Here is a 15,487-nt window from a genome sequence, read left to right as displayed (position 1 = left end):
GCGCACAATATGGAAGAAAACAGAAGCCTCTAGAATTAGTTTCACCTCTTTTGCAATCAATCGCCATAGTCCAACCAGGTTGAATGTATTCATTTGCCAGCCAGTAGTTAATCAGGCTATAAACTCGTTACATATTGAGTCAATTCCAAGCATCAACAAGCGCAAGAAAAATGGACATGCATGATGAACAGAAGAGCTTTTACAACTGCACCGCCTTACGGGTCATAAAGAGCTTGCTCTGAGATTCACTTTGAAGATTCAATCAGCAATTTTGGAACCAGCAATGGAGAAACAAATTGCGGTTCTACAGGTCAGCCACTACTTAAATTACACGAGAGCCAATCGCCTACTACGGAACACCAAAAGAACCTCCAATCTCTTCAAAATGTTAGAAAAAGCAGCTTGTACAAAATTAATCAAACCAATAACTGCAGCAGAGGAAATTATGGCTTATAATTATTTTCTTTCTCATCTGTTGTTCTCGATTGTTCTTGAGGACTTCTAGAAGCTGTAACTCCAATCTCCTTCATAACAGTAGAATCACTGTGTGCATCTGAATTCCTTTCTCTTAAAGGATTATTGTGCACGAAAGCAGAACGCATAAATCTGGGTAATTTCAAGGAAATATCACTCTCACTTGAGCTGATTTCAGGCTTTACAGATCCTTCAACATTTTCAGGTTCAGCGGCAGGTGGTGGAGCTGGAACAAGTTGAATAGTAGATTTCCGCCATTTCTTTCTTTGATTAGGTTTTGGAGCATTTGATTTTGCCTGTAATTGAATAGCTAAATGAGAAAAGCCTAAAGAAGTCTTAAGACACTCCCCGCTTGTGTGTGAAACAGATATCATCAAAGAAACACACACATCAGTGACAACAAGAAAGATTGTAAAACAGACATACCAGAGTATTTCCAATGTCAGATAAAGGCTTTCTTCTGGGTCCACCTTCATCATTTGTGATCATAGGTTTCTCAGAAAGTGCGGACTGGAGTAACATTGCACCATGAGAAGCAAGGACGTGACTTCCATCTGCTTCATCAGTCTCTGAAGCAGTTCTAGTCAGTCCAACAATTTCTGATGGTGGCAAGCCATGGTCCTCTTGGGTGAGTGCTGATTCTCTATTACTGCATTTTACAGGATCACAGCCACAAGATGTCCCACAAATGCCGTCAGCAAGTCGACATTCACATTTCATTGTCTTGCACAAAGACTTCTTACTGCAGGAGCAGCAGATTGCAGACTCATATTTCTGACTCCCGGTACTATCTTCCCCACCTGATGTCTTTGTATTCAAACCTTCAGAATCACTGGCAGATATGGGATGAGATGCTGTGCCAGAATGGCTGCTATTCTTGGAGTTCCTTTTCTTGGCACGCCTTCTTCTTCCATTTGTAAGGGACCACTCAGGGTCATCCAAATCAGTATGTCCCAACTCATGGTCATCATCCCCTTGGCCATTGTCTGAATATTCTGAATCTGAGGTATCCATGTCTTCCAAAGATTGCAAATTATTCCAGCCACCATTTAAGATGACAGACTGTCGTATCCCCTGATAAAGACAAGGCAAAGGTTTCACTTGTTTGTCACTAATTAAGGTGGCCAGAAGTAATTACTCTTATTTGAAAGTTTTAAGAAAGAAATTGAGTCATCTATTTTCATGGACTCTGCAACGATGTATCTGCAGCTTAAAAAGAATTACCTTGGGCCTCAAATCATATATGTGCCCTTCAGCACCACCCTTTGATGCATCTTCACCATTCTTTGCCTCTCCCTTGGGTTTCTTGGCAGCCAACTTCTACAAAAGATTAAGTCATTGGCTAATAACTAAGTAATCAATATGACAAGGAAGCCTATGCGGGAAGTTTTAATTGTGAACCTTCCTGAATTGGAGAGGTCAATCAACTAGAACACCGCTAGAAACTACAGAGAACTGGATGGGAATAATTACAAGACAAACAAGGCGAGACACCAAGAGGGAAACAGCAGACAATTATGAATAAGAGCTTCACATCTGCTGTGAATTCAAATAGGAAAACACCCCACATTTCTAGTTGATTGACTTGTGAAACAAACTCAAGGCTTGCTCACGAGTCTATAAAACACACAAAAGTATCATAGAAGACAACCAAGCTAATTGTAATCCATTGATTGGGCTCATATTACTTAAGCTAATTTAAGCAACTAGCAAACTTGAAGATGACATTTAAGCAAGTTAGCAACCAAACCAGCTGAACACCTTGGCTGTAGGGCCTCAGATTGACTTGTTTATACCCCTAACTAGGTGCAGCACTCAAATATTCACCAACTCTCAAAAGGAAAATAAGTTCTTAAAACTTGAACCCAAAAGTCATCATATCCAAGAAAATTCACAATATATTCAGATGAGAAAATAAGCCAAAAGTTGTAGACTCAGGAATCACTAACCATAAATTTCTCTTGACGAAGGAGATCAGCCTTTTGTAGTTCTATCTGCCTAACCAACTTGACTACCTTCTCCTTCAGGTCTCTAATTTCAGCATCCTTCTCTCTACAGTAAACTTCACGATCCATCAGCTGGCATCTTCAAGAAACAATGCCAAAGTACCCTTTTCAGTACACAGCTTTAGAAGGTCATATACTCTGTAAGGAGATCTATTTTTTAATGCAGACCTGGAGGAGGAAGCTAAGTTAAATAAAAAGTTCATGACATCTTTTGCTTCAGCAAGAGATCGAACTTGTTTCCATCGTCCTCTACCACTAAAGGCTCGTTCACGCTCTTCTGCTTCTGACAGGTGTGATGCCATGGAAACAAGGGAGCTGGATGAGGTGGCAAGCATGTTTTCAAGCGCAAAAATTCTTGAATCTCTTGCACCAGGAGACATGGTGTGTCTGCAACCGTTACAGCCAAAGTATTAATTTTATATGATCCCTCAGGTGAATGATGATATTATAAAATCTCAAAATAATTAGAACCAGATAACAAAAGCCCCCAAAGTCAAACCTTAAGTTTCCTTGTTTCGTAATCTGTGCCTCTTCCTTTAATTCTGCAACTTCCCTAGCCATTCTAGTTCTCCTGTATTTACAGAGAAAATTCTCAGAAAGTCAGGTATTAAAGTAAATTCTAGTAAGTGTCAAACGGATCACTAACATAATGAAATTAGTGATGATAAGACAAATTACAAACATTTAGTAGTAGATTCATCAAAAAGTGAGGTAATGATTCTCATGTTTACAGAAGCATCATCATAAGTACTACTAAGATCAGGGAATCCGTGGAATAGCCCACTTCACCATATTCTCATTTGGCAACCCTACACCACCCAAATGGTAAGAATACCTAAATCCATACTCTTGGGGCAAAAACTTCAGCTGAATCAGAACAATGAAACCTTTTACATATTCTATTTGTGATTGTCAGCAATGGATAACAGTGACCATAATCAGGAAAACTCTGGCCCAATATAAACCTCAACAAAGAGTATGCTGTGGCATAGTTCAACCAAGTAAAGAATTTGACACTGTTGTTATCTTCTCAAATTGCTAAAGAATAAAACACTACCAGCCGCCTATATGTGCTGCAGATCTGCTACATATTTTTTTTGTGTCATCCACAGCATATCTTAGTAAGATTCTGAGAGGATACTAACTTTGCGCCCTTTTGTAATTCATATCCAACCATCAATCCAAAAGTAAAAGTAAATTTATACTGCAGAGGCCATCAAATAAGAAATTGTACCACATGAACAGTTACGCCTAGAACTTTAGGGCGACATTATAATAGGATACTAAAGTTTGAGCAAGTATTAAAGGATCAACAAAAAAGATTGTAATTGTAAAGTAACAGAACTCACTCTTCGATTTGACGCTCATATTCTGCCCGAACTTCATGTACACGTACAGTGACCTCAAGTTCATGTTCAATTGCCTGCATTAATGCCTTTTGAATAGAAAACTTATTAGTTGGATGCATAATAGAATACCAACATCTGCTGCAATCTGGGGAACCCCTTAAAGAGATATTCCATATATTCATACAACACTAGGACAATGATTAATCAATCAAACACTAGAACATGTGCATGTAAACATTAGTTTAAGATACCTGGATTCCAGGGCCACTGCTATTTCCAACACCTAGACAAAAATGCAAGAGTAATAGAGGAAATGTTAGTGGACCATAAACTGTAAATTGATGTCTAGTCTAAGGACTGTGTAATAGAGCATATCCCTACCAGATAGTTCACGTGAAGCTTTCCGAGATTCTAGCAACTCTTTAAGCCTCTTAGTGGCCAGAGCTGCTTCCTCTGTCTTTCGTTGCAAAACCTAACATGCAATTGAGAGTGAAAAGAATGGTTCTTCACAAATAGATAAGTTTCGTAATTCGAGGAAAAAGAAAAGAATGACTCACCATCTTTTGTCTTTGATTGAGCGCTAATAACTTATGCAACTCATATTCGTTCCTTCTTCCCTCTTTCTTTAGCTGTTAAGGAAATACAAAAGATATACAATTGCCTCCTTAGAAAATTAGTTCATACTACAGGAGCACATTGTATACGAATAAGGAAATTATAATGCTTCCTTCATTGCAAAGCACTAATTGCCTTAACAGAGAAAACTAAAAGGGAGGTGGGCTGGGGGTGGTGGGACCGACAAAAAATATATTTCGCTACAGGCTAATACCGAAGTCTTAACTCTCAATAGCAGGAAGTACTGGCTTACATTCTGGAAATGGAGCATGATTCCAATTTAGAAAAGCAACGCACTAACTAAAAATGTTAATACATGTTTGTTGATTTTTGAATCAATTGTTTATTTACAAAGGCTGACATCACGTGTAGTTACTTCCACATTGTACTCTGTCTGCCAACATCTAAAAACATGACATAAACTACACATCCAGGAAACAAGCTAAAGCTGAGAACTCCCTTAGTGGAAACAGGTTCTCGATAAATCGTTAATAGAACCTACTTGCTACCTTTAAGGTTCATCCAATGTAAGATTCCATCTAGAGTCTAGTTAAATAGGACAAAAATCTCGCCAGTATAAGGAAACTTTTGTTAGTGCCTGTCTACTTCAGTACCATTAAAATGACTTGTTTATGTACTTGCAATTCTACTACTTGGATCTTGAATGCCTTCTTGTCCCTCGCAGACTCTTATCTTTCAATCAAATAAGCACATGTTGTCTTGTGGCTCAAAGATTCCCATTTACCATTATTTCAGAGCTTATGCAAAATATGAGCAACATTACCACATTTAACAACTTGCTATCCATACAAAAGTAACACGAGTCAATGAGATAGCACCAGGGCACCACTAGAGCCTAATACTCATAATTTCACTATTTAAGTTTGGTGTTCCATCTTCTGGTAAAAATCTGTAGTAAAAGAAGAAGCCAAATGGAATAGTGAAAAAACTGTAGTACCTGAAGGACCTCTTTTTCACGTGATGCTTTCCATAACCTGAATTGCTCAGATTCTTGCTTTATCTTTTGTTGCAATTGAACCTTTTAGACAATAGAATGCCATTAGAAGAAGCAAGGGATTCTCTATATCTAAACAAGTATCAAATACCAAGACCCTGTACCTTCTGTGTTTTTATCCTCTGTATCTCATCCTGTAGTCGTTTTGCAGCCTCATCGCTCTTTTGCTTTTGTCTCAAAAGCTGGGCTTGAGCATCTTGCTTCTTCTTCAACTCGACAACCTGCAGAGGCCGAAATTATTATCCAGACATAAAGTTTGGTGGGGGAAAAAACAGTTGAAGGAATACCTGAGCTTCAAGGACATTTAACTTTTGAAGATAATCTTCCTTCAGCTTCTGAGCACTATCATCAGTAGTAGATGATATGTTTGCAAGATTATGTCTAAGTTCCTCGATCTCTTTCTGCAATAGAAAATTAGCTCAGAAACAAAGAAATTATCAACTAAAATCATCATACTCAAAGACATACCTGCAGGACTCTCTTTTCGAGTTCTAACTCCTGAATTTTTTTATCATAATGTTGCTTAAGAGTTGAGGTATCAGGATTTGCAAACCGCTTCATCTCAGCCTATAAACAGATATAATAGGTCAAGGTGAAATCAGAAGTTACAAAGTAACAATTGCTTCTAGATTTAAGCCAACCAATATAATTACTTGAAGAGATACCACATACCTCCTTCTGTTCAAGTCTTTTGTCCAATTCTTTGAGCTCCATGTCCAATTTTTCTTGAAGAGAAGAATGTTCTTGCTCTTTCTGCTCATCCTCAAACACACCTAACAAATATGAAAGAACATTATTCTACCAGCAACTTGAAATCAACTTGGTCAAATTCCAAACATAAATCACGACCATTCAGGTACAAGTTGTTGCAACATAATCCTCTTGTCAAGCAGAGTCAATGATAATGCGCTACATAAAATACTAGAAAGCCACAACAAGAAACATCCACCGCATAGCAGCCACCCGAACAAACACAGAAACAAGAGTGTACATAATTATCATGGAACAGCTTATGGTAGCTCACCACTTAAATTATCAGCTTTTGTTTCGGACTCTGCAAAACAGTTATCTTTTGAATGAAGCCCGCTATCATCCAAACTAACGTAGTCAACAAAATCATTCCGCCTTAAATGGTTAGCACTTTGTAGCCGCAATAATTCTCCTTCCAATTCTTGTATCTTGGATACATATCCTTTTAACAAATCAAAATCCTGTAGGAAATTTGAAAAGTTATATTAGCCAAGTTTCCCAAACTACATGGCAAATTGACCAGGAATCCTATCTACCTGATTAGAATCAGAATCTATTTCATTCCACGATTTTTGACTTCGAGCTGATTCAATCTTCATGACAAGCCTATCCCTCTCCACCTAATACATTATTTTGATGTAAGCGGCTTCAAAAATGCATCTAACTTGGATGCCGTAAATAGATCATTTTAACATTGGCAATTACACAAATAAAACTACCTGAGCATCTAGGGCTCGTTGTGTCAAATGATCACAAGTAATTCGACGTTCTTGAAGCTCCTGCTGTAGTTGTGCATTGCTTGTTTCAAGCAAAGAAATTTTATGCTTAAGAATCTGTAGGGCAGAAGGAACAAGTCAATTTCTACCCGAGACACACTTATGGACAGAGGTTATTAATTAAAAGGATAATACAGCCTCTTGTATTAGCTCCAAGAAGTAACCACCTCAAATCTATATGCACAACCCAACACAATGATAATCATTTTAATCATCCTCCCAATCACAGCAACTAAGAAACTGACAGACTGACACTTATGAGGAAAAATGAAACCTGAAGTTCCTCAAAAGGAACAGTGCAGTCTCCACGAAAGAAAAGAAGCTCAGCTTGCAACTGTTCAATTTGATTTTTCATTCTTTGCATCTGAGTTGCCAGTGGATCACGGTTGATCTAGAAATTAAAAGTAGGTGAGTATACTGATTGAATTAAAAAAAATATGATTTTTCTTAACAATATTAAACTTACAATTGCTTTATTTTGAATATTACGAGCACGATTTGCATACTTCAGAGTGTTTAGTGTCTCCTCTGCATTTGTATCTGCTGGACTGATGCAAGCTACCACATAAATGCAAAAGGATAGAAGAGGTTAAGTGACATTAATTAAAGAAATGATGAAATGCCCAGCAAAATCATATAATAAAACAGCATATCATGTTCCTGAGGACAGATATAAAGCATCTTGGCAAACGAAATTAAAAGTTTACCAATCATTACTGTTTTGCTGTTCCCTCCAAGAGAATCCTGAAACAGAATATTCCCAAGGTTAGCAATGGTAGATTTGCTTAAATTACATATAACATCAAGGACACGCAAGGAAAATCAAGCTGGCCAGACAGGACAACCACAAATATAGTGAATCATGTTAAAAAAATGAAAGCACAATCAGGATTAGTTAGGACACATGGTATTTATGGAGGCATGCAATGCAATCCTTATGAGAGAAAATTGTCAATAGAACTGAGCATCAATAGGAGCCACCACTCTAGAAAAGTTCAAACAATATAAACAACTTACAGAGAACAAAAACCAGAAAAGATCATGTCTTCTGATTGGAAAGGAAAAAGGAAAATGAGAATGAAGATTCAAGAACAGATTACTACTTTGAAATAAGCTGATTTTTATGTTTGCATTCAATACGCGTAGAGTTCATTCTGATATGTACTTTTACTTGTTAACTGCATGGTCCTAACACAATGCCATATAAAGCAATAGAAAAAATTTTGTTCGTAAGAAAGATTATGACTAAGGTTGAAAAGTAGACGGAAATGTAAGAAATACTAACATATGAACACCATATTATAATATATGGTTGTTTAGAAACTTGGGAAGGATGAATAAGGAAGCAAAGAAAGAAACATCTCTTGCCTGCAACAGCCGAGTTAATTTGCTATCTCGATAAGGAACATGACCACCTTCTTTCCGTTTCTTGTCATCACCCAAAGCACTAATCACATTGCCAAGAGCCAGCAACCCTTTGTTGATATGAATGCCTAATCCATATTTTCAATTAAAAAGAATGCCAAATAAATGAGAAGTAGCAAAAACAATAAAGAAAAAAAAGCATCATCAAGCAGGTCCAGTAGCCAGAGTATATATTTCAGTTATCAAGGATAGTTCCACCTTCTTTCAAACGCATCCCATCTGCTCCGGTTCGCTTTGCTCTTTCAGAACCTGCTAGGTCCACCAAGTGAAGCTTAGCACCCAAGATTTCGTCACTAAATTCATCATGTATGTCTCCACTAGAGCAACTGCTTGTTCTTTTTTGTTCCATTGATATTGTGAAAATTGCATGCGAACGACTGAAAATCATATAACACTAACATTAAAAAATTCTCATTGTAATGACTGAAAGAGTAAGTTAAAAGAAAGGCCAAGAAAACAGCTAAATCTGCTGGTTTCTTCAAGGTATGCAACCTATCTAGAGTGCTCTCTACAGATTTCACTAGGGTGCTAATAAGAGAGCACTGACAATTCGTATTAAGATTGGAAACATGCTCCAAGATTAATGAGACTTCTTGTTAACACAACTCTGTCAGCTAGACCGATACATTTACTGTGATAAAGAAGAAATTAAACAGGTAAAAAACAATAGAAAAATTACTTCTCCTAAAACAAGTGCAGGCTACAATGAAGAAACGAGAAGTTATTACATTTTTTCAGAAGATTGTGATGATCTGATTTAATTTCTCAGCTGCAACAAGCTAATTGTCATTAGAAACTAACTCTTACACTACGTATCCTTCAATCAAAGGCAGCACCCAACTAGCATACATTGAGTTTCATTTTAAGAGTTAGAGCTACTGTAAGCGCCATATGACTGTAGTAACTTGAAGACACCATTAACACCTTTGTTTAAGTAACTCCAATTGTCATATATATTCTGAACCCAGGGACATCCAGAGAAATATCAGTAAATTCTTGACACAGAAACATTACAACAGAAAAAAGGGGAGGCAGAAGAGAAAAGAAGGGGATGATGTTGATTGACCAGCTCATTATTGGCATCTTCACAAGCAATTTTTGCTTTCAAGCAAAACCTGAAACTACAAAATCTCTATCCCTCAAGCATAAATGTTTAACTAATGCTAGTTTTGCAGAGTTAATCCACATTATATACAGGTTTATGCCCTAACGCTTTTGAAGGAGATTGAAAAAAGTAATTTAAGCAGAGAAGTGATAGAGAGAGAGAGAGTAGCACAAGATAACATGATTTAGAGGATCCATAATTCTGAGTAATTTTGGTATCTGCTCTCTTTACAAAAAAGAATGACTCACACAGTAAAGAGCACACAAGAATCATCATGTAACTGAAGACATAAATCAGCACCTCCATATAAAATTAACTACGTTAGTCAACATCATAGACAATGCACAAAAATCTAAGAAGTTACAGACATACAGGTAGATTTTATCAATAACACTAAAACAATGCACACACCTTGATTGACTATTCATGTTAGTGCTCCCCGTAGCACGAGATACTGAACCACGCAAGAGGTATGATGCCATCTCTTCTTTTGTCCTAACCTCTGCCTCTGTAACACCGGCAAGTGTGATCCCACCATTGACAGTTTCTCTAATTTGAATGGGAGCTCTTGCTGGGCCAGGTTTTGCTATAGATGCCCCATCACCTTTTGCAATAGCAGGGGGGTTTGGATCTAGTAAATCAAATACCTCTTCCTTAAAAATCTGCAAATCATAAAATAAATAACATGATACCAAATTAGGCGGTCAATACATGAACTATGAGACTTTAGTAATAATACACCGAAAAACCAAATTACCATACCTCAATAAAAGATACTCTTATAAGAAACTCTGTAGAGGCTTTGAAAGCCTCTACTCGTGAAAATATGGTTTCCATTACTTTAGGAATAACTCCTCCTTTATGGTCTTCTCCATTATAGTTAGTTCCCATAGTGTATGTTTTTCCAGAGCCAGTCTTTCACATGAAACAAATTTTGAACAAGGTAAGGAAACACAAAAAAAGGACTTTAAGTTGCAGAAAATAATTTAATATCAGAAACAGGTTCCATACCTGTCCATACGCAAGAACAGTACCATTGTAGCCGTGGAAGAGTGCATCAACTAATGGAGCCACACACTCATCAAATATCCGTGAAGATGATAACCCAGCACTCCCAAACACATAATCAAATGTGAAGGCATGTGATCCAATTTGAACCTGTTTGAGCATACAAACACCTCAATAACTCCCAATTTGCACCTAAATCTCAATACTCCACTAAAAATTCGCGACCAAAAACACACAATTAAAAAAAATTCTCAATCAAAAGAGCACATGTTTTTTAAAAAATAATAGTAATAATTATATAGTTTCCAAGTATTAAACAAAAGAATACTCATCCCAAGTACCTGTGGTTCTCCAGGGACAACGGTGATGCAATCAGTGCATCCAGCAACAAGCTCATGAGTGACAAGCGGCCGAACATTGACTGCAACCCTCACACACTGAGATGTGTCTTTAACTTCAGAACTGTCCATCTCCACTCAATGCAATTTGAAATTTTGAATCACTACGACAGGAAAGAAGAAAAGAAGTAAGCAACAGAAACCCTAGCTAGATTCAATTGAGCCTGCACACACAATCAAAAATCCAACTCTAAGGCCATCATTTTAATCTTGACCTTCGAGATCTCATTAACCACATTATTCTATAAATCAACCAAAATGTATAGTGACGAGTGAAAAATGTAGTTGAATAGTTTGAACTGTACCTGAGGGGAGAAAGAGGTGGGAATGAGGGGTTGGGACGGAGGAGGATGGGAGGGGTGACCGTTGAGGGTTGGATTGATTTTGAACGGGGAATTGGGAGGGACGGTGGACAGAGAAGAAAACAAAAGGAAAGGGCGAACTCCAAACTTTAAAAAAGTGAATTGAAGAAAAGGCGCTGGAGTCCGAAATTCAAATGAGGCGAAGGTCACGTGCGATGCAAGTGACCGCAGGTGCTCTTGAAGTTTTTAAACGTTACAACTCACAACTATCATTATATCAGTATGTCATCATAACCAAACAATTACTAGTAAATCATTTAAACTCACATCCCAACCAACGATTTTTCTCAGTATGTTAATTATCCGATACTCTTAAAGATTATCTTATTATCATAATAAAATTTACTTCTCAAGTCGACTGAGATGAGAGTAATGTTCCTGTGGTATTTACTTCCGAATTTAATAACAAAAAGCAAAAAAAAAAAAATGATTCTTTTGAATGCATAAGAATGGATTCTTTTGAATCTTGATATTTCACATACTGTGTTGGCCCCAAAAAAAAAAACAAAAGAAAAGATGACTATATTATATTTATGTGGCCTCAAATAGTATAGATACAAGTGTGACAATAATCTAATGCAGTTTTTGTTTTAATGTCGATTAAGAAACATGTAAAGTTGTTGATTCGATTTCTTTGACTACTAAGAAAACAATCTTAACTTGATGAGGTCTGAGGATTTAGGGGTCTTAAATTTCAATTTCTCTTCTCTCTTTTCATTTATTAAATTTCACTCCTCTTTGCCAGAAAAATTAATAAAAATAAAGTATTCCCAATACTACTCAAATTTGCCTGTATTTGAAAAGAAAATAAAATTTAACGTGGATAAAGATATTAGTCAGATGACTATGGATCTATTTTTGAGCATTTATAGTCAAAAAATTGGGTGGTGCACTAATTAGTTGAAAAGACAATTCGTTATGTATACGGGTAAAAAATAAAAAAAAATTCCCTGTGGTAAATCTAATATACAGAAAAATCCTCCATGGTTTCAAAACGTACAACATGACACTTCATACTTTGAACTAAATTGTAAAGATAACGGAATCCGTTAAATTTAACGGAAATGACTTATTGGAACAAAAAAAAATTTATACTTAATTTGTAACCAATATACCTATTCTACCCCTTAATCCTCAATTCTCTCTATCTAATGAATAAAATAAATGATTTTTTGAGCTGTCTTTTGCTTAATTACATCACGGCATTTTGGTCATTTCGTCTATTTCCGTTAAATTTAACGAATTCCGTCACATTTACAATTTAGTTCAAAGCATGAGGTGTTATATTGTACGTTTTAAAACCACAGGGGACTTTTTTGTACATTAGGTTTACTACAGGAAGTTTTTTTTTTCACCCTTATGCTTTTATACTAAAATGTTCAGTTCAAAAAATAGTTGTTATGTGGAATGGCTTTCTTGGTTTTTGTCAGGGGTGGTAATTTTTCGACACGACACGAATTTAACACGAAATTAATGAATTTTGGTTGAGATTTCGCGGGTTCGGGTCAAAATCGGATCGAACCTGATGAACCCGAAAAAAAAAAGGTCGAATTTATGTCACCCACGGGTTGACCTGATAATCCGCTTATGAATTAAAAATAATTTAAAAATTATAAAAATATTTTATTTAACTAAACTAAGTTATTCTTTTTTTCCCCAAAGGCATTAACAACTTAATCCTAAATGAATTTGTTTAACTTGTGTGAATTTGAAATTACTATGTTTGGACAAATGATATATTACATTATTTTCTATTTTTATAGTATTTTAATTTATTTTAGATCTGATTTGGGATAAAATATTTTTACAATGTTTTAATTTATTTCAGATATGGTTTTGGATTGTTTTATCGAGATTTTTATTAATTGATTATGTAATTAGCCTTATGCGAAATTGGTTCTATTAGAAACCACAGTGCTAAATTAGAAAATTGAAATTATATTTCAAGGCATTTGGATTGACCCGCCAATCCGAAATTTTTAGATTCGGGTCAGATATCTGACCCGTTTAGAGTTGGTGGATCGTGTTCGAATCAGCAGGTTATTAGTTTTATTCGGGTCTCAATCCGATCCGCCGACTCTTTTTTTATCCAATTGCTACCCCTAATTTTTGTTGGACTGGGTGAGCGAGGGTGGGGGTGGGTGGGTTTGTTTCATCAAGTGCTCAAATTGATTAGGCGGACCGAGATTTTGAAGTTTGAGGTTACAACAGTGGCGGCCCAGTTGCACCTTCCAAGTTAGTGATTCATGATGCGGTTTTGCTAGAATGAACCTTAGTCGTTAGAAACAAAATTGCAGGCCAATCGTGTCATCCGTATTTGCCAGAATAAAATATCATCACTCAAGCCCCGAAACCACGAGCGAAGCGTGCCTCGATCGGACTTTATTCATGGGTCCTAGCAAAATGATAAAAGCCGGAATGAAACTTGCTAAATTCGTGCCTTAACAAAATACATCGGGATTCAGTCTCATGGATCCCGCCAGATTCAACGTTTAGGGCAGCATCAGTTGTTGTGACTAATGAGTAGTGTAACAAAAAATATATAGCTAGTATACAGTAAGTAGTAGTGGAACTTCAAGTTATTCTAGAGCCGTGAGAATCTCACGACCGGAGCGCCCTAACTGCAGAACTCGATTTTTCAGTACTTTGGGTGATTTTGTGAGCTTTTCTTTCTTTTTTGGGTTATTTCTTTAGTTGATATTGATGTTGAGGAAAACGTACGTAAATGTTGGAGGTGATGGGGCTGATTTCTGAGTTGTTGCTATTGATGCATGAAGAGGTGATTTCTGTCCCGCTGGAGTAAGTCACCCAAACTGGAGAAGTATTTTTATCTTGGGCAGCTCTCTTGGACGTGGTCACCTGCTTGGGTAATAAGAGGGGCTGAATCCCCTGATATAACTCCGAAGCTCAAGTTAGTTCGGTTGTAAGGAGGTAGTATAATTGAAGGGAGGAGTATGTTACCAGAGAATTGGTCATCATCCCTTTCTCAATAGAAATGTTGAGAATTTATAGAGGAAGGATAGGAGAGAGGGACTGTCGGCACGAGTCCCTAAAGATCTGAGATGGTCAGTGCATCCGGTAGACTTGACCGATCTTTATGAGATGTGAGGGGACATCTGTCAGGTTCAGGCGGCGTATCAGAGCAGCCTTCCCAGGTGTCAGATGTGTCAGGAGTCACATCGTACCTTTCTGCAGTTATCAAATAATCAAGCATCACTTCGGCTAATGATCTTAGCCGGAGTGGTAATGAGGTGGGTTCCAAACCAACAAGTCTTGCCGAGGTGGCACTTCGGGAGGCACTCGAGCCGAAATGACCATCCTCACTAAGCCCCCCAAGCTTCAAGAAGAGCGAGGTCGGGGCCTCCCGAGGTCGTCGTTTCCCGAAGCTGACGCGCGTGTAGAACACGGAACAATGCAAGGACACGTCACGACTGTGTAGATGTGACTAGGGGAAGGTGAAACGGGGGCTGGCAGCTTTAACGTCGAATCAATACGATCGATTGTCAGGTGAACAGCACCTTCATTAATGAGGGGAGAGAGAGAGCTTTAGGGAATCCCAAAGATCGCATCTCTTCGGTTCCCCCCTTGTTGCCTATAAATAGGGGTTTCTTTTCACCGTTCCATTCTTTACCAAAATTTGAAATCATCTCAGAGCTCTGTCCATTTGCTTTTTCACTTCGGCAATCTTTCCAACCTACATCTTCTTCAGCAACTTTTTCACTTCGCATCTTCTAAGTAAGTTCACTTCTTCTTTCTGTATTAATGGCTAGAACAGCTCGCACACACAAAGAGACGGTGAGGCCTGACTTCACCGAGGCAGAGAGGCCCGACCCTTCCGAGGAGAGAACGGCCTCTAACGCCGAGGAAGGAGGTGGGGAAGCGTCTGATCGAGCCCGGGGAGGAGATGCGGAGGCATCCCGCCGAGCTGAGTCTTTGGAAGAGCAGGCCGAAGAGATTGAGGTCGAGCCCGAGGTCTTGTACAATGATCACCTCGGGAATGAAGTTCCAATGGACGTGGGTGTACAAGAGCCCTCCACTCCTCCACACGTGGCCACGCTAAACTATGGTCAGATGCCGGCCTTCATCAGTGCGGTGGACCAAGCTTCCATAGCCGATGTGGTCCGCAAGTATCCGTGGAGGAGGGATTACAGTATCTACCTTCCGCGCCCACATCAATCCGCCGCCCTGCCTCCAAAGGGTAGGG

General features: G+C 38.0%; 1 protein-coding gene across 2 annotated transcripts; it reads right to left on the bottom strand.

Moving 5' to 3' along the window:
* Positions 1–66: 66 nt before the first annotated feature.
* LOC113712332 (kinesin-like protein KIN-4C) lies at positions 67–11,365 on the bottom strand. Of its 2 annotated transcripts, none has more exons than XM_027235700.2 (28): positions 11,227–11,365; positions 10,865–11,025; positions 10,527–10,673; positions 10,278–10,430; positions 9,927–10,177; positions 8,609–8,787; positions 8,354–8,478; positions 7,693–7,729; positions 7,452–7,543; positions 7,260–7,376; positions 6,929–7,042; positions 6,746–6,829; positions 6,484–6,670; positions 6,132–6,232; positions 5,928–6,026; positions 5,747–5,860; positions 5,564–5,680; positions 5,403–5,483; positions 4,387–4,458; positions 4,211–4,301; positions 4,081–4,112; positions 3,830–3,915; positions 2,980–3,051; positions 2,649–2,867; positions 2,424–2,559; positions 1,699–1,794; positions 901–1,548; positions 67–770 (listed from the first exon to the last, which is right to left on the bottom strand). In XM_027235700.2, exons 2-28 carry the CDS (start codon positions 10,991–10,993, stop codon positions 444–446), a joined length of 3,906 nt encoding a protein of 1,301 aa, XP_027091501.1. In that variant the 5' UTR covers positions 10,994–11,025; positions 11,227–11,365; the 3' UTR covers positions 67–443. The 2 variants fall into 2 exon arrangements, with proteins under 2 accessions (XP_027091501.1, XP_027091502.1); XM_027235701.2 differs by having other exon boundaries at positions 1,699–1,791.
* Positions 11,366–15,487: the final 4,122 nt, after the last annotated feature.

The sequence above is a fragment of the Coffea arabica genome, chromosome 10e, assembly GCF_036785885.1.
Source record: "Coffea arabica cultivar ET-39 chromosome 10e, Coffea Arabica ET-39 HiFi, whole genome shotgun sequence".
Taxonomy (NCBI): domain Eukaryota; kingdom Viridiplantae; phylum Streptophyta; class Magnoliopsida; order Gentianales; family Rubiaceae; genus Coffea; species Coffea arabica.
Note: the sequence above shows the minus strand (reverse complement) of the source record. Positions and strands in the feature narration are given on the sequence as shown.